Raw genomic sequence first — 18,301 nt, 5'->3', positions numbered from 1 at the left:
AGGGGGAGGCAGTCCAAACCCAGGAGAGGAGGAGCAATAGGATCAGTGGGACCAAAGAGAGACTGAGTTAGAGACATGTCCTTCTCCATTGCCAGGAGTAAATCTAGGCTGAGCCCTCGGAGGAGGGAAGGGAGGGCACTGTGGTCTGCAGCAAGTCATCCCTGGGCCAGGAATGGGTCCCAATGACACATGGATACAGCGCCTCAAACCCCAAGTATGGAGAGAAAGCTGGTCTTGAGCGGCTTGTGCTTCTTCTGACAGCCCCGCAGCCTGTCTCTTGCCAGGTGCTGTCCTGCAAAACATGAAATGAGACTCCTTCAACCCCAAGTTATCAGCAGCCCGCTGTGTTCCTGCCTGCTGGAACAGGAACTTTAGCTTCGGAAACGTGGGGGAAGCTCCCAGGAGCTGTGGCAAACCACAGAGGAGCAGCGAAAGCAGAGGTTTCCTCCGGACTAAGCCAGGTGATCTGATAAAGGAGACAAGTCAACACAGGAGCATCAGCTTCCCAGAGAAAAGCAGAACCTTTATCATGCCCAGTCATGTCATGGGGGGAAGAGTGGGTGGTGGTTTCGTGAAGGTGGGTTAAGTAACTTGTGTGTCCTGGAGCTTATGGGCAGGATGGAAAACACCAGCCCAAGACTGCCCTGGAGTCGGTTGTGACATCATTGCAGGCGTGGGACGTGGCCGATGCTTTTGTATTTGGATGGGCATTTGCAGGGGATTTCGGAACCGTTCGATCTCGGGCAGCCTTTTTAAAAAAAATCCCATGTTGCATACTTCTCTCTTAGAAAAAGAAATTAGTCTCTTCAGCTGGATGAAAACAAGTGACAGGGAAAGATGCCCGTGAAAAGGGCGGGAGGAAACCAGTACCCTTTTTGAAACAGAAGCCACCGGCTTTGCCCTCCGTTGTAAGAGAAGGGGAGTTGGAATCGGGACTCCAGGGCTCTGCCGCCACTTCTGCCACTGACCTGCAGGATGATTAACAAGTCATTTAATTTCCCTGTGCCTTAATTCCCCCATTTATAAAAATGGGATAATAAAGCCTACTCTTGTGAATAGGCAATATTGTAAGTGTCCACCGAGACCCTCATGTGAAAGGCTTAGTGTACACATACACATACATATACACATACACAGATTTAATTATACGTATTTTAGAGATGAGCTCGCACTGAGAAGTTGGGAGCCAGATCTGAATTTTCCCCCAACCTGAGTGTAGGTGGGGTTTTCAGAGCTGTCCAGGGAATTTGGAAGCTCATTAATTAACAGAAAGCTGTCTTCCTTAGCGTATATGTATCAAGCGCTGGGAGATCTTTGGAGATCTTCCATAGAAGTGCAAAATACTATTAATCTCTCATATATTTCTAGAGCATCTTTCATCCTAAGGCTTCTGTTGCATTTTAGAGGCTGTCCTTATCCAGACAGGTCCTTCTGCTCGCTATTCTAATGCGACTGCTATTCAACAGTATGTGATTCCTGCACAGCAGTTGAGGACAGGGAGCGATGAATAAGGCAAGATCCAAATGAAGTTGGAAAGTCTCCTCTGTCACTACAGCATCTGCTGTCATGCGTTATCTTGCCTGCATGTGCTGCGCTGCCTGCTGGCATTGGGACAGCAGACCTACCCGGGGCTGGTGAGACTGCACCTGTATGAACTGTACCAGCACCGCTCACTAACTGATGGCCTTTGTTGGTTGGTAATAACACCTGTGAATAAGATTCCCAGCACTGCACATATGTGGTTAACTGACAGCCAAGCCCGTGCTGCAGCATTAAGCCCAGCTCTCCCGTGCAGCAAAACATCTCATGAGCACCAAGGCAGATGAAGGACCGGAAAGCCTAGCGCGAAATGCATGTGGGTACCTCAGCCAGCGACTCGAGTCACAACCGGCGTCCACGAACTGTGAGTTGGGCCTTTGAGGTCTCCAGCCAAGTCTCCAACATAAATTCTAGGCTTCACCCCCTTGTTTTGCTGATTTAGACCCCACTTGGGGCAAAGGCCAGAAGAACGAACCCCTCTGGCAAGCCCGGCCCTAGGACACGTATGAAGAGTCCCAGTCGGATGGGGATGGAAAGGCCTCCCTTGATGGCGAGGGTTTCCACAAAAAGAGGCTACTGGTGTTAGCTGATGCCTCCTCTATTGAGCCCTGAATGCTAAGGCTGGTGCCTGGAGAAGCACGCCATGCCCCATCCCACCCTCTCACTGAGCCCCGTGCCTGATCCATGCCCCTTACCCAGGTGCCAGGCACTAGCCCTTGGGGGTCCCGTGCTCAGCCAGCCCCAGCTTCTCTCAGGGCAGGCGGCTGCTACTAGGTATCATCCACGTGGTGCTAAATTCTGGCCCAGGGGAAGCCTTGCAGGGAGCTCTGCCCGGCTGCAGCCCAAGACAAGAGGTGGCAGCAGCCTGGCTTTAGTCATAGAGACGCGGGGCTGGAAAGGACTTGCAGAGGTCATCTAGGGCAGTGCCTCTCGACCTTTTTTGTACCAGGACCCATTTGTAAACGTCCATGGCCAGTCCTGACCCAGTGCGCGGGGCAAGGGGTGGGTGTGCAGGGCATGGGGGGCTCAACAGCCCCTCGCAGGCTGGAACTCCGCCAGCCTGCAAGGGAAAAGCCACGGCTTCCCGCAGTTTTCTCCTTGAAAGAACCCATGTTTAAAGTTTGTTGGCAACCCTTTCCTATACCCTTGTGACCCACTGGTTGAGAAATGCCCATCTAATCCGAACCCTGCCTGAGGCAGGCTCACCCCTCTTCAAACCACCCCATGCAACCTTCCTCTCAACTCCCCAGAAGAGACCCTCAGCCCTGACACAGCAGAGACCTCACACCCAACCTGGCACAGGGACAGCCGGGAGGGACCAGGGCAGCCACCCCTTGCTCCTCTGAAATGTTGTGCATGTCTGGGGGCGGAGGGGGGACACCTTTCCAGGGGCAGACCCCCAGGAGGTGCCTGCTCCCTCCTTTTGGGCTGGAGCCCCTGGGGGCTTTTTGCAAGCTCCTCAAGCAGAGGTAGCCCCTCTGTCCCTTCCCTGCCTGCTCCGAGAAACCCCCATCCCTGCCTCTCCGGGGGCTGGGGCAGCGGGGATGCCTGCAGGCGGTGCCGGAGCCGCCTCCCCGCGTCATGTGAGCGGCAGCGGTGGCTGCCAGCAGGGAAGGGACCGCGGCGGCGGCGGCGGCGAGTGTGGGTAAGGGCAGGCAGGAGCGGCGGGGGCTCGGCCGGGCTGGCGGGGGCCGGCCCGGACACGTGCAAAGGGGAACCAGCCCTGATGGGGCGCCGGGTGGTGGCGGCGCGGCTGTAGCGCACCAGTGTGGTGCGCTCCGGACCCGGCTGTAGCGCTCCGGTACGACGCGCTCCCCAGCACTCAGCTTTCCAGCCCCGCTCGCCTGTGGTGGGTCCAGGGAGGCTGCAGCAAGGCTGGCTGGGGGCTGCAGCAGCTATTTTCCTCGAGCCCCTGCCTGGCTTAGATGATCCTGGCTTAGATGCCTCTGTTCTTCCATGGGGATTTCCCAGGCTGCTGGGCTTTGTTGGTTCCCCACCCCTCTTTCAGTTCCATGTGTCAAGGGGGGGTTGAAGCCTCCCTCATGTTGGCAGCAGCCCAGGCTGGGGATGGGGACTGGGCTGTGCTGATGCTCCTGCTGGGAGCAGTCGGAGGTGCCTGGCTAGGGGGTCTTGCCCCTCCGCGCAGGCTCTGACCAATGCCACATTTGAGGTCAGGATAGGAATTTTACCTCCTGGTCAGATCGGTATGAACTGTGGGGGGAGGTTTTTCCTCTGTAGCAGGGGCCGTGGTCTCTACCCAGGATCTCTCGAGTGCATAGTGACAGCATTTCATAGAAGCAGCATGTTGGCTGCAGCCGGTCCCCTTGTGGCAGTCCAATAAGGTGAGGTCCCGTTGTGGCAGTTCAGGTGAGGTCTGCGCTGGGTCGGGGTGACGGTCGTCTTGCGTAAAGTTTAGATGATGGGTTGCCTGGGATGGTTTGGACAAGGCTGATCCTGCCTCGCACGAGATGCAACCTGTGGACTAGATGCACCCTTCCAGCCCCGCTTCTGTAGGAGTCTGTCATGCTCTTTGAATATCCAAGCACAGGAGAAACCACCCCTGAGCTTTGCTGCACCCCTGCAAGGTGGGTGAGCATTAGCAACCCCCTGGTACCCCCCCCCCCCCAAAGAGTCAAGGCACCAAGAGATGAGATTTGTGGGAGGCCGGAGAGCTGCAGAGAGATGAAGTGTCTTGCAGGACAGGTCTGTTTGATGCACAGAAAGATCATGAGCGTGTGCCCACACAGGAGCGGTCCCCCCCCCCGTTGTTAGAGGGGCTGTTCAGACAACTTAAAACAAGAACAGAGATGGGAGCGAGGGTCAGAGGTTGATAAGAAGTGCTCCAAATGGGGACGCTGGGCACAGTGCATTGACTGGCACTCCAGCCAGAACAGCATGCAGAGCTCTGCTCCCAGCACCGTCGTTGTTCTTGTGTGTCTCGAGTGCTCTGAGGTCGCTTTGCGGCTCCCAGACACCTGGGGCTTGGCCTGAAACAGCAATTTGCCTGTTGTTTTTAGTGCAGTATTTGCATGCTGGCTTCTGGGTCTGCTCACGAGTCCTTGACTTTCATGTCTCTGGGCACAGCCTTATCGCCTGTTACTATAGTAGCTGATGATTGATGTGCTCGGTGCATTTGTCTAAGCAACATTATTCTTTCTTTCGAAGTAGTGTTTTTTTGCTGAGGTGCCTCCAAAAGGCCCCGTTGTCTTTGGCCTGATGGTGACCTCACAGGTGGGACCTCAAATCCCACAGATTTCCTGGTAGCTTGTCACTGTCACTCTCTTACCCAGAGGGGGAGGCTGTAGCCCTAGCTCTGCTCCCAGGCATTGGGCTGCATGTTAGGGGTTTGTGCCCTGGTCTGCCCATCTGCACACTTCACAGGCTCCAGACGTAGGGCGGTCGTATCATTCCCCTTTCAGACACGGGGAATTGAGGCATACAGAGCAGGGAATTAAATCCAGGTATCTTGAGATCCAGGCTGATGCCCTAACCATGAGCGCACCCATCTAGTTGCATGACTAGCTTCTAAGCTGGCCTTCATCTTCTCAGAGGGCCCAAGGTCAATGGTCCGTTCTTTGCAAGGCACCTGACAAACCATGTCTCTGTCCTGAAGAGCTCATGAATTAACTCAGCAAAGGCAGGGGAGCAGTTGTCTCGCAGCATCTTGCAGGGATGGACAACAGCCTTGGGAGTCTCTTTGCAGAGGAGGGGCCAGAAGGTGCAGGGCACTCGAAGGGTGAGAAACTATTGTAAGCGCAGACGGCAACACAAGAGGAGGAGATTGTGGGACAAGCATAGTAATGAAGGGGCGGTGGTTGTGGAGAGTGAAATGGGAGCAGGGCTATAGGCAAGCTGGGGTTAAGCAGACCCTGCAAGAGGATGAGCCCCGGGTAGGGCTCTGAGGGGGTCTGTCTGACATGACCCATTCTCATCTCCTGCTTCACACCAAATTGGCATTGGCCTCTGCCAGTTGTCTGTGCCACCACTGATTTACAAAGGCCTGCTGTGCACGGGTTAGAGACAATATTGCAAAAGACCTTGAGCATCTAGAGGGTCTTTGGCTGGTCTTTTGCCCTCGGCAGACTGTGAAATGTCAGCTGCTTTTATTTTTTTCCCCTACAAATAAAGTCAGGGTCTGTTTGCACCTGGAATGCTCCTCAGAATTTCCCTTTCCCGGCAGGAAGGGGCCTGGGGAGATGGTGGACGGAAGGACCGGCATGGCTGGTTTGGATGGCTCTGCTGCAATCCCACGTTTAGTTGGAAGATACGGGCTCATAAAAAGCTCTAACCTGGGCTTCCTCTCTGTGCCGTGCCTCCTGAAGGGCTCCTTCCCCTCCTCCTCATGACTCTGCGGACCATCTCCCCTCCCATTCAGCCCTGCGTACCATTGCTCCGGCAGGTGTAACAGTCCATTAGACGGGTGAATGAAAGAGTGCAAAGCCTGGATGCGAGGTGCAAAGCCTGTGCTATGCGGCAGCCCAGGTCTTTGCAGACCACAGGACTCTGTCTTAGATGCAAAGTATCTGGTGGGTTGGAGTTTGTTGTTTTGGGGTTTTTTTTTTGAGGAACAGAGCAGTTTTTCTGGTGACTGCTTTTGAGGCTTTGTTTTCAGCGGTACATCTGGCTGCTCCTGCGTTTTTTGCCATGGTAAATAATCTTGTCATCACTTCCTTGCAGATGGGCTAAGGATTTCCCAGCCTCGGGGCTGCCAGCTGCGCTGCCACCCGCCTGACTTGTTACGTACCCAGCCAGTTCCTCGGCTTCACGTGGGGAGGGGACGCTGGCCAACAAATGGTCTCTGTGAGTTGCAGCGAGCCACTACCCGCTTCCGACTCCCCGACTGACTCGCTGAGCACCCCTCAGCGAGACAGCATTACCGCAGCTCTTCAGACCAAGATGCCGCCCTCGATGCTGCTGGAGAGCTGCAACGAGGGGGTGCCCAGCGTACCAGGGGGCTCCGCTGTTCTGTTTCCAGATGGCATTGGCCCCGTGCAAGATGCTCCTCTCCCTCCGTCCAAGTTTAAGAAGGAGGGTGAGAAACCCCAAGCTACCATCTATGAGGCACACTTGAAGCTGCCTGACTTCTGTTCCAGCCTCTCCCGGGACTTCATCCCCACCCTGGAGGAGATCGAGGAGTTCTTGAAGGAGAAGATGGAGCTCCTCAAGGAGGAACTGGGTGAGAAGCAGCCGGTGGGAGGCAAGCTCGAGTTCAAGTCAGAGATCAACCTGGGAAACTCTGGGGTGCAGCTCGTGCCCAGGATGGTCACGGAGGGGGATACATCAAGCCCAACCCAGGCTGTGTTGGTGCCTGGGGCCACTGATCTGGTGACAGCTCTCGGGAGCATCCCTGTTATCCTCCAGATCCAACCCATCCAGGGGAACAGTGCGAGCCCCCCTCCCCAGGAGGCTTTGGGGAGCATCAAGGTGGCACACTTGGTCATCAGCGTGCAGGGCCAAAGCCTGACCCTTCTCCCTCAGGCTGCCGAGCCCCCTGGGACCGTCTCAAATCAGAAGTACATCAAAATTGCCCCCCTGCCTGTGGCTCTGAGGCCCGGGGATCTGGGGGCTGTGCGAGCGGCTGAGGCCACCCCCAAGTGCCAGAAGGCTGCCTCTCCCATTCTCCGTGTCCACCAGTGCTCCCACCCCGGCTGCAGCAAGACGTACACCAAGAGCTCCCACCTCAAAGCACATTTCCGGCGCCACACTGGAGAGAAGCCTTACATCTGCCTGTGGCCCAACTGTGACTGGAGGTAAAAGCATGAGCAAGGAGCAAGGCAGTGCTTGCTAAGCCACTAAGCCATGTAATTCCCGGTTGCAGGTCCTGGCCCGCTCTTGCTTTCAGAAGCGCTAGCTGTGGTGCATTATAGCCCTGTTTTCCTCAGGTGCTTGGTACCCACAACTGAGCCCAGATTCCCCAAAGCCTCCTCACCCATTTTGCTCAGGCCTCCTCGAAACCCAGCCCAACCTTCAGGAAATGTTTCCCATCCTGGGGCTCGTAGCCTTGGTCGAGTGTAAAAGGTTGGGCAAGTTATGAAAAATAACACAGCTCTGCTTCCCATCCTGCTACCTTCCTGCTCTCTTTACAAGGCTGTTGGCCAGCTGCTGCCTTGTAACTTTAGACAGCTGGGATTGTCTGCTTGGTGGAGGTACGAAGCATGTGTGACGAGTTCAGACAGCTCTTGGGAGCGTTGATGCAGTAACGCCAGTCTCCATTAGCTCTAGCAGGGCCTTTTTGACATTGGGTCCCGGACTAAATATATAGCAAACCCCAGCCGGCCAACTGTGAGTTGGTCTCTCATTCCCTCAGCTGTTTTGACTCTGCGGGGGCATTTCATCTCGTGAATGGGGCATAACTGAGATTACGGCTGTTAGTGGTGCAGGAAAGTTTTAACTAGATGTAGCTTGTGCCTTTCCTGGGACTTCCTTTTTAAAACGAATGATAGAATTTAGAGAGGGGAAGGATGGAACTGAAAAGCCCGTTAAGATGCTTGGGAAGGTTTTCTGAAGTCATTTGCATGGCTTGGAAACCTTCTTTCTGTGTTAGGAGCAACTTGGATGCCTTAACATCTTGCTCTGACTCCTAAGTCACTTAGATGCATTAAAAAAAATTAACCCCCCCCCCCGTTCCTTGGACAGTTCAGGGTTATTTCCCAGGCTTGCTTTGCTTCGTCTGTGTTTTCTATCAGTGGTGTTGCCATAAAGTCTGTGGCTCTGTAGCTCTCCCTCTTTAAGATAATAAATCCTAATTTTTACCTGCATTTTTCCTTTCCTCTACATCACCACTTCTCTCTGAGTTTTGCTTCGTTGTACCACCCTTTATTAACCCCCACCCCTTGATGCTGGCTTCCTTCTGATAACAGTTACTTGAGGGCATATCTCTATGTACTCAAGCTCTTTGTGGTTGTGTTGTATGTTTAGTTATTTTAATCTTTGCTCCCTGAAGCAGCCCAACCCCTTAATTACATCTGCTGCTCTCCCTCCAAGGTGTTGATCTCTTTCTGATGTGCCCAGAGCTGCAGGGGATATTCTAGCTACAGCCTCAACACTGCAATATGAGGTGGAGCTAACCGTAGGAAGACCTAGTTCTTAGGTAGCAGATTGGAAAGTCCTTCACGACGAAGGACAGTCTCAGCGATATAGGAGCATCCCTGATCCCTCCTGCGGTATATACACCCAGCAGTTGCATTGCCTTCCCCTTACTGTATTGCCTTGTGTTTTTCTGCCTACTTTGCTGTTGGCTCTAACCTGGCGGGAGCAAAAGTTTGCTAGCTACAACCATGTTCAAACACAGCTGTTGCTCTCAAGGCTGTTCTCCCTCCTGCAGAGTGGCCTCAGCTGCTAATCTCAAGTTCCTGCTCATCGTGTTGAGCTGAGACCTTGGGACTTGCTGCTCATGACTGCTAGGAAGCAAGGCGGTGTTTCTTGCTGAATGTCTGGAGGTGGCCCTGGGATCCCGATAGACGGCACTGGAGAAACTCAGAGCAGCCTTGCAAACACCACATTTACTGTCCCAGGTGCGGGCTTTATATTCTGCACAGGGAGCAGGGCTGTAACTGAAACTTTTCGCTCCACATTTTATTGGCGCGTTTCAGCCAGATGGAAAAACCCTTTGCTCTAATGTTTCTGCCTTCTGGGTCAGCTTCTTGGATGCAGAAGCGGGGGAATTCCTGCCTTGAGCTCCTTCTCCGACAATGTTTACAAATACGAAGGATCTTGCCGATGACTGCAGCAGTGCTGAGGCTTTGAAAGGCAGCGGCAGTCAGACCCGAGCGCGCACACGCTCACCAGTGCCTGGTGCGAGTGCAGAGCAAAGCGGGTGCAAGAGGACTTGGATAAGAGGCAAAGGGACTTTCTGAGAGGCTCAGCTGATTCACACCATATATGGGAAATAGCTAGAGATGCAGATCAGTGTAGCCAAATATTCAGATGGCCCTCGTCGCTTTGCTAACATGCTTCTGCAGAGAAGCTGCAGCCCAGAGCAGCGAGCGGAGGTGTCCAAGCTCGCTCATGGGCTTGCTAGCCTCTCCCCAGTTTCAAATCCAGAACATGCTGACAGGGAGGAGGAGCTGTGGCTTACTTCCAAATGACCATCGCTTTTTCATGAGAGAGGAGCTCCTGGGCATGGCCGGGAGACCGGGGTTTGGGTGGGAAATGCCCTGCTCTGAGTCGAGCTGCGAGGTCAGAGCTGAGCCCCAGTGCCAGGCTGTGTGGGGAAGCAGGCTCTGTGCCTGGGCTGAAGGGATGCTGGGTAGTAATCCTCTTCCCTGCTCTGCAGGGACCGGCTGCCTCTACGTGGGAGGGGAAGTCAGTCACCATGGCCCTCTGGGCTGGCCTCCGGTGAGGGGCTGAATAGTGCCACACTGGTGCCAGGCTTGTGAGTTGGGTGCCCATCTGCTGGGAGCTGGCCTGAAAGCTGCTCAGCCCAGGCACCCAAGCAGATCCAGATGGTAGCGAGCGTCCTTCAGTCGCTGCCCGTCTGTGCTGGAGCCAGGGTCGCACTCCAGAGATGCGACACTGTTTACCCCGTTCCTGCTCCCCAGGAGTTTCCAGAAGGGATAAGATTAGGAGTGTCACACTGCCGTGCCATGCTCTTTACCCAGAGGGAGGCATTACTGAAACAAAGCAAGGGGTATCACAGTGGGATAACTTGGTTCCTCAGCCCTCCGGGGCATCCCCACATAGCTCGTTCCTGGCCTGGCAGACAGGTGCAGCAGTCTTCCTTTCTTGCCTCTATCCATTTTCTACGGCTCCTGGCTGGGAACTTTGTGAAGGAGGGGAGCATCCTAGCTGCCTTGGATTGTCCCTCCTGGAAACCCCGGGTAGTGTCATACTGGGCTGAGTCAGAGGTTATTTCTAACCACTGCAGCCCGGAGATACAGCAAAGGCCTGAGTCAGATGGACTGCTTGCTGCTGCTGCTCGGTTCTGGCCACAAAATGGGTGCCTGATGCCAGATTCATCATCCCTGAGGCCACTCTTCCTTTCAGCTGCTGGGGTTGCACCAGGGGTAACTTGGCTTGATATGTCCCATGGATACTGCAAGGGGAAAGTGCCTGGGTGTGTCTGGTGACTGGAGAGGAGGTGGGCGTCAGGAGATGGGCTCCAATCCAGCTTTGCATGAGATGTACTTTCTGCTGTGTCTCGGTTTCCCCTCCAATGAGGACCGAGCCTTCCCTAATGCCTGTGGGATGGGTTGGAGGTGCTGTGCCGGTGCTATGTGTTATGGCTCTGGTCTCGTCGATGCTTTCAGCCACTCTCTTTGGGTGCTTGCTGCTGCTTGTCTGTCTGCTGAGCTGAGTCTCATCCCTGTAGGATCCAAGCATCTCCCAGGTGCCAACAGATCTTGTTGTCACAAGGAAGCGCTACCTCCATGTTATAGCTGGGAGGCAAAGTGACTTGCCCAGGGCCACATGAGGAGTTTGTGGCAGAGGCAGGCAATAAACCTTGAACTTTTGAGTCCCAGTGTAGTGTCTTGCCCAAGACCACCGACTTCAGATTCCCTGCTGATCTCTGTTTTCTGGCTGGGCTGAGGTGGCCTCGGTTAAGAGCTACTCTCTTCCGGTAGATTAGCTAGCGCCAGGCGAGTGACCAGAAGAACCCACTGTGCTTCCCTTCTCCTGGCAGGTTCTCCCGGTCGGACGAGCTATCCCGCCACAAGCGCTCCCACTCCGGGGTCAAGCCCTACCAGTGCATGGCCTGCGAGAAGAAGTTTACCCGCAGCGACCACTTGGCCAAGCACACGAAGATCCACAAGAGCCAGCGCGGAGCTGGGAGCCGGACAGCTCAGGGCATTGGCAGCAGTTAACCCTCTTGCTCCTGCCTGATGGTGCCGGGGTGGAAACCAGCTGAGCCAGAGGCTGAACAGCAGTGCAAGCAGCCTCTCCTTTGGCAGGAGAGGGAAGGGACTCTTTGTGCAGGCTGTGGACGATCCAAGGTCTATCTCTGCCCAGTAGTGCCTTATAGTCAGGGCCTGTCTCTGATGGAGCCGTGTCCCCTCTAAATACATATCATATACATGATAGAAGCCTCTACTAATTGGTGTCTGTGTGTCTCAAGGTGGGGAAGGGCTTCGTAAAATGGCTTTGATAATTGATTGGGTGTTGCCCGCTCTTTTCTGATGCCCCAGTTACACTAATTTTGGCCTAGGGTTAACAGGTTTTCATCCCCAGCTTGCATCCTGACCTGCTGCTTGTGCATGCCCCTGTGCTACTGCAGCTGAGTTCACTGCTGTGGTCTACGGGCCGTGGTCCTGCAGGCTTCCCAGGGGATGAGCCAAGGAAGAGTCATGCTGGGTCTATTGGTTGGAGAGATGCCTTCACGTACATGCTGTGCAGCAGGTACAACAGGTGACCACCTCCATCTTTGTGCTGCTCGCAGCTTACTTTTGCAGGACCAGTTAAGCCGGTGAACTCCTTTCTCCAATGTCTCTGTTTGGATCCAGTGCAAACTTTTGTGCAAGCCTGGCGAGGGTGCCATGGGGGCTCTTCCTGAACGTGCACTCATTTGCACGTGGCAGACATGCAGGTGGGTGTTGCATGTCCTCACTTTGTTTGGTGCCCCTAGTGAGAGGGCGTGCAGCCTGCTGGCCACAGGCAGGGTCTTAAAATACAGTCACTTTTTGCTGAGGGTCGGATGGAGCGTTGCATTCTGAGACTTGGTCTGCAGGGTACACATCTGTATTAAGGATATTTGCTCCGTGCACATCGGGTGCAGGGCTCATGCTTCAGGTGAGTGCCAGCACATGACATGTCGCAGCCCCGTGGAATTCAGGTGGGTCGCGGTGAGGGGGAAAAGAGCAGCAGAGACAAAGAGGCTGCTTCTCAAGTGCCAGCATCAGGGCAGCCAAGGTTTGGGAGCTGCAGGTTTAATGCATGTGATAACGAAGCTTTAATTCTGTGCCAGAGGAGAAAGTGTGTGAGAAACACTTTGTTTTCTGCCTCTGTGAGTGTTTACTTCAAGCACCTTCTCCTCGAGGGCACCTTCCTCAGGCCCCACGCCAGCATGACTCACATTGCGCTTGCTCCCGTTCTCCCCCGCACTGCAACCACTGCCTCCGCAGACCCGGTTCCTTTGGGAGCTGTCCCCTTCTGCTGTTCAGCCTTCAGCCTGCCGAGGGCAGCCGTGGCTTCTCTGGTCTCGTTCCCTAAACATGGGTTCCCCCTGGTTGGGCCGGGAGTGGCAGGGAGCTGGCCCACAGCATCCTACGGTGTAGCTGATTTGCGCTGCGACTGCCAAAGAGAGGGGAGGGGAAAAGCTCCCTTTATTAAATCAAATGCCCTAAATACCTATGTGTTGTGCAAGGTACACTGTTGCCTCATCTGCTTCTCCAGGGCGCTGTTGGTGAATGGTCCCAAAAGTTTGTTGGAGCTTCTGCGCTGATCTCTGCTGCAATGATGTGGCAGGGCTGCACATTAATGAACCACAGATGAGATCCCTGAGCAGCAGCAGGGGAGGATGAGAGTGGCCTTGTCTGCCTTTCCCTTGGCAGGAGCACACTAGCATTCCCAAGCGATGTGGTTTAGTTTGGGCTTAGCCTCAGTACGGGACCAGGAGCCAGGACTTCCCGGTTCTGGCTCCGGTGCTGAGGCTCAGTCTATGCAGTGGAGCAAGTCGTGTCTCCATTTTCCCATTTCGAATGGTCTGTGCCGTGCTTGGATGAAAAGGGCTAAGCCGTATCGTGTGGCTGCAGGGCCTTTGGTACAAACGAAGCTGAGTTACTCCTAAGTGCACGGTGTGAGCACGTACAGAATGGTGCAAAATGCTTCTGCCTTTGCAGCTGTAGTTTGGGAAGCAGCAATACTGATGTGCAAAGCCTTGAGGCTGGCCAGCCCACACGTCCGGGCTCTGTCCCTTCCCCAGCTGTTTTCATGTATCATGGCAGCGTCAGATGATGCAACGTGACCCTGACTGCGGCCAAAGCCTAGCCTTTAGCCTGAAACTTCTTCATAAAGGAGTAGGGTGTCTCTCTGTCTCCCACGACAGCCCTCGTGCCTTTCTTCCACTGTTGCTTGTGCTCCCCTCTCCCTATAGACACCCTTGGAATAGAAGGCCAGCTGGTCTCTGACTGAGCTAAAGGGAGCCCTCACCCGGGGAGAGATTAAGGGCTCGACGAAGTGTAAAGAAGGAAGCAGCATCCTCAGCGCTGTGAGTCGGGTCCCTGGAGGTGTGCAAAACCCCAGATCTCCAGCATCTGCTGCAAGGTCTCTGTGCCCCGGGAGACACTCTGACCCGGCCAGCTGCACTTGCGGAGTCAGAGCTTCCTGCTTCAGTGAGTTGGCCGCACCACAGTCTATTTTTTCCCCTCTTCTATTTCAAGCTTTAGACATTGTGCACAAGCAGTAGCCTAAAACAAAACTCTCGCTATTAGGCCAGCAGCTGGTTTAGATGCTAATCTTGTCCCGTCTTCAGCAGTTTTGAAAGTCCTGGAGCTCTGCTGGGAGTTAACCAGGGAGATTCGTGGCTGAGGTTTGTATTTCTTGGATATGTGACCTCCCTGAGGCATTGCATGCTCTTTGTGAGGAGAGGTCGTGAAGGTTAAATGTTGGCCCCTCTCTCTTCTCCCTTGGCCATTTCCTTGCATAAGCATGTGGGTATGCATGCATGCATGTACACACGCACACACACACACACATACACTCTTTCTCTCTCTCTCTTTCTCTCTCTCTTACATTTCCTGGTTCTGCCACTGACCGGCAGTGGGACAGTGGGCAAGTCACTTCCCCTCTCTCTGCCTCTGTTTCCCCCTTCCAGCCTGGGTCAGCTCCATCAGGAGGAGACTTAGTCCTGCGCGTGGCGTACATACGGTTCCCGGTGCAGAAGAGGGTCCCCCACTCTTTTTTGGCGCTGCCGTGACACCGATCGTGCAGCCGAGGGGGGAGCAGCGTCTCCTTGGTTCTGTTAAAACTCCCATCCAATGGCCCGGTGCTGATGGTGGCTTTCTGATGCTGACAGCAAAAAAGTCAACTTCCAAGCTCTGTCGGGTCCTGCTGTGCAGGTCGTCTCTGCCTTCACCTTGGTACCAGTTGCTGCTATCTTGGGGGCTCCAGCTTGTAGTTGTCAATGCAAATGATTCTGGGGCAAAACAGCAAAAGACCTGGAGATCCTGAAAAGGGTTTGGGGGAAGCTGGCTTCTCTCTCTGCCCTCGTCAGAGAGCTATCTTCAGGTTCAGCATCACAGCTGCTGTCGCTGCTGATATTTATGGGACCAACCAGACCCTTGACCCTCCCAGCCCATGCCCTGTTGTACGGAGATTTCCTGGCATTTAAGAAGCAGCCTTAAATATCTTGGGGGGGTTATATTTGTGGAGTGATGTCATGAGGCTGTATCGCCACAAGAGTGCATGCTGTCCAGGCGTGTAGGAGGAGGATGTTTTACAGTGAGTGGAGCTCGCTCGAGGTAGGAAGCTGAGCCCAGCTACTGCTAAGTGTCCCCAGGCAGCTGCTGTGCATGCTACAGGCAGAGTCAGGAGATGTGCAGGCTCTTGCCAGAGTAGGATTCCCCCAGGGCTGAAACATCCCTGATGACTAGCTCCATCTAGTCCTTGCACGGACACTAGCAGCAGTGCCCACCGTCAAGAGAAGGAGTCAAGTGGCATTTCCTTCTTGCAAAAATCAGAGGACCGCGTTGGTGCTGTGGAACTGAAAGTGCCATGTCACGCTGTCTGGGCTACCGAATGATTTGTGCGGCAGTCATTTCCCTCGGGTCGACTGCTTGGCTCCCAGAACACGATCTTCTGTATGGCCTGGTGCAAGGCTGGAGGTGGAAAGGTGTGCGTTGAGAGGTGAGGGGTACAGCGTAGTGAAGGTAACGCCTGTTGCTTTGTGTCTAAAGCTCTGTTCCAAGAGAGCGCTCCAACACGGCCTAAGAGTTCTGCTTTTTAAATCGGGGGCTCACCGCATGCACCTTTTCCTGCGGCGCATTTCCCAACGCAGCCCATGGAACAAAGCAATCTCGAATGAGACTGATCTTCCTTCCCTTGTGAGCGCTTCCTTCACTAGTGAGGCCTGAAACTCTCTCCTATGGTTATTCAGAGACACGCCCAGCAAGGAGATTTTCATCCCGCTTGAACCAATTAGCTGCTGGGTTCAAAGCCATGTTGAAAGGACGTTGTTAAATTATGGAGCAAGCTTTTGTGGGAGTGCTTCATTTGGGGCTGCATGGTTGACTGGCTGTCCTGAAGTCCTTCCTCCGCTCCCTGCGATAAGGTACCATGATCATAAATTTGGGACTTGCTGCAAGTTTTCTCCTTTGTATGTGTTTTAAACATCTTTATTCTAACCCTACTGGACTGTCCTGGTCTCCCTGGCCTTGCTAGGCACACACCATCTTGTTTTATTTTAGTATAAGCTCCTCAAGGCAGGACGGGCATCTGCTCTGTTGCTACAACTCCCCCAGGAAGGGACCCTAGCCTGACTGACCTCAGGCACTAGGCCAGTGTACATCTTTATCATTAAACTGCTCCTCCTGCTCCTTTTTAAAGCCCCTACTTGCTGCTTTCTTTCAAACTCTGCCTGCTTCCCTGCTCTACTTTAATATTATTCTTTTCTTCCCATCCACTCATTGTTCCCTTATCCCACCTTTAGTAACATCCAAGTCAGCCTCTCCAAGCTCACAGTAACAGAAGCAAGGCAACGTGAGAGAGACCTGCCTAGGACTGGAAGTTTTTTCCCCCTCCCCAATCCATGTGCTTGCATGCAGATATCACTGGTTTTATTTTGCATGGGAGTTGCTGGCCCCTGCAGGGCTCTAGCCCATGTGAGTTGTGAGTGGATCTTATCCTTTTGGCCTCATCCTGGTCTCCTGGCCCTGTTGAAGTCAGTTGAGTTATGTGGATGCTAGATCAGGACGGGCCTATTTTGATTTGTAGATGGGAAATCTCTTCAATATTTTGCACGGATTTGAGCTATTGGGGTAGATAGCTTGCTAAGGGCAAGGATGAGTTTTGAGGTTATCAGATACCTGCATGTCCAGCAATAGGGCCGAAGTCAAAGTGCCACAGACGCTGCTGTGTAGGTTATGGTAAGCCTCAAATGCTAACCCTCCCCATATCCCCTCTTCTCTCTGCTTTGCCTTCTGGTGTGGCTGTGGGGTGTCTGAAGGGAAAAGATGGAATCAAAGGTCTCCCTGTTTCACCATGTAGGTGCCTAGAAGGGCATGTGGTTCGGATCCCCTTTCAGTTCAGATCAGTTATCACGTAGATAGGGCTTATCTGGGTGAGATACTGGTTTCCTGTAACTGGTGCAGAGGGAGGATTGTGTGCAATGGTAAATAGTTGCTGTAGTAGATTTTGCTGGTGATTTCCGCTGTTATGAAGGGAGTGTTTGCTGTATGAGCAAATAAGGGGGCACAGTCCCTTACTTAAGGATATTGCAATATATTGTCCCAAGCCTGCAAGCCTTATGTTTGTGACTGACCTCATGGAGCTTTGCGAGGGAGATGGTGGGTGTGACAGTGTGTGTGAGTGACGTTTGCACAACCAGGGCCTTATTCTCCTTCTATCTGTTCACCTACACGAGGTGAAATGCTGCAGCTGTTGTGGGGAAGATCATGTGTGCAACTGTTCAGGAAGGATTTCCAGGAGGAAGAGAAGAGGAGGCATGGAACAAGGCAAAAAGCTAAGAATAGGAGGATACCAGGAAGGGGCAGGGTAGGAATGGATCATTTAAAGTCTTCAGCCCTTTTTGAGCCAATGTGCTTGAAATATTCTAGTCTGTAATCTTTGTAGTGAAAGAGCACTAGGAGTCTCCCAGGGAGATCAGGATTTGTTGGTGCTAGAGACCAGCCGTAATCCAGAGGGATAAGGGAAGAGGGTTGTGGGGACACAATTGCAGAGACATGGAATTACTTGCTTGAATGTCAGAGCCCAAATGAAACCCAGGTATCCCAACTCGTGGTGAACAGTCTTAGTGGTTAGACCTCGCTATTTCTTGTGGTCTAAGCCTTGTCCAAAGAGTAGCTGAAATACTTTCATAACCGGTGCAGTATTATCAGAATGGAAATGTTTTGCTGATGTAGCCTTGACATTTTTTTTTTTTTTTTCAACGGTGGGGAAAAATCAAAGCGAGTTTTCATCTAAAAATGGAGTTTTTGTTTTGGTTTGGGAAGAACTAAAAAATGCACCATTTCTTATCTTTGGATTCTGCTCGCTCTCTCTCATGCATTGTCCTTCGCTCCCTTCTTTGCCCATTTCAAAAAGGATTGAGAGCATAAAAAACTAAAATTGAGGCTCAGCGATTTTGTTTTTTAAAACTTGAAACAAAAAGCTCCCTGTTGGATTTCTGCCCCAGAGTCGCACTGGTCAGGAAACATCAAATGAAAAAGTTTCCTTTGGAACATGACGCTGGGGAAGAGGCCTGATGTCTTGCTCAGCTCTGATCTTCATGTGCTTTCTCCCTTTCGTCTCTCTAATACAAAGACTTCCTTTTAAAAGTGTTGAGCTAAGACCCCAATACACTTTGCTCTCTCTTCCCCTCTGCTCCTTTCATCCCCCGCTGGTCCCTGTGTGATTTGTGCTTGTGTGAGCGCTAACGCGGTGATTTTATTTTACAAAAGCAAAAAAAGGGATCGCTTCGTTTCACAGGGGGCTTCTCATCTTGCTATGATAAACCTGAAAATAAGTCTTCCTTCGTTTTATTATGCAGCCATTATACCAAATTAAATGGATCCAACAAAGAAGGGGAACTGGAAATGGCATGTATTTCAGTTGAGGCGAGCTACTAATTACAGCCTGCAGAAGCTTGTGTTTTGTGAGATCTGAACCAGTG

The 18,301-nt window shown here is 53.0% G+C and overlaps 1 protein-coding gene across 3 annotated transcripts; it reads left to right on the top strand.

The window, feature by feature from the left end:
• Nucleotides 1-3,003: 3,003 nt before the first annotated feature.
• Nucleotides 3,004-11,561, top strand: LOC102569146 (Krueppel-like factor 15). 3 transcript variants are annotated; one of them, XM_014609126.3, is made up of 3 exons: nt 3,004-3,184; nt 6,217-7,289; nt 11,162-11,561. In XM_014609126.3, the coding sequence occupies exons 2-3, from the start codon at nt 6,331-6,333 to the stop codon at nt 11,340-11,342; spliced, it is 1,140 nt and encodes a 379-aa protein (XP_014464612.2). In that variant the 5' UTR covers nt 3,004-3,184; nt 6,217-6,330; the 3' UTR covers nt 11,343-11,561. The 3 variants fall into 3 exon arrangements, with proteins under 3 accessions (XP_014464612.2, XP_019332838.2, XP_019332836.2); XM_019477293.2 differs by lacking the exon at nt 3,004-3,184 and adding an exon at nt 3,341-3,881; XM_019477291.2 differs by lacking the exon at nt 3,004-3,184 and adding an exon at nt 5,185-6,065.
• The last annotated feature ends 6,740 nt before the right edge of the window (nt 11,562-18,301 follow it).

This window comes from Alligator mississippiensis, chromosome 14, assembly GCF_030867095.1.
Source record: "Alligator mississippiensis isolate rAllMis1 chromosome 14, rAllMis1, whole genome shotgun sequence".
Classification (NCBI taxonomy): Eukaryota; Metazoa; Chordata; order Crocodylia; family Alligatoridae; genus Alligator; species Alligator mississippiensis.
Note: the sequence above shows the minus strand (reverse complement) of the source record. Positions and strands in the feature narration are given on the sequence as shown.

Excerpts from the sequence above, each read along its gene's own strand:
- LOC102569146 (XM_014609126.3), top strand. The coding sequence starts at position 6,331 with ATGGTCTCTGTGAGTTGCAGCGAGCCACTACCCGCTTCCGACTCCCCG. Across the intron at positions 7,290-11,161 it reads TGGCCCAACTGTGACTGGAG|GTTCTCCCGGTCGGACGAGC; the intron begins GTAAAAGCATGA and ends TTCTCCTGGCAG.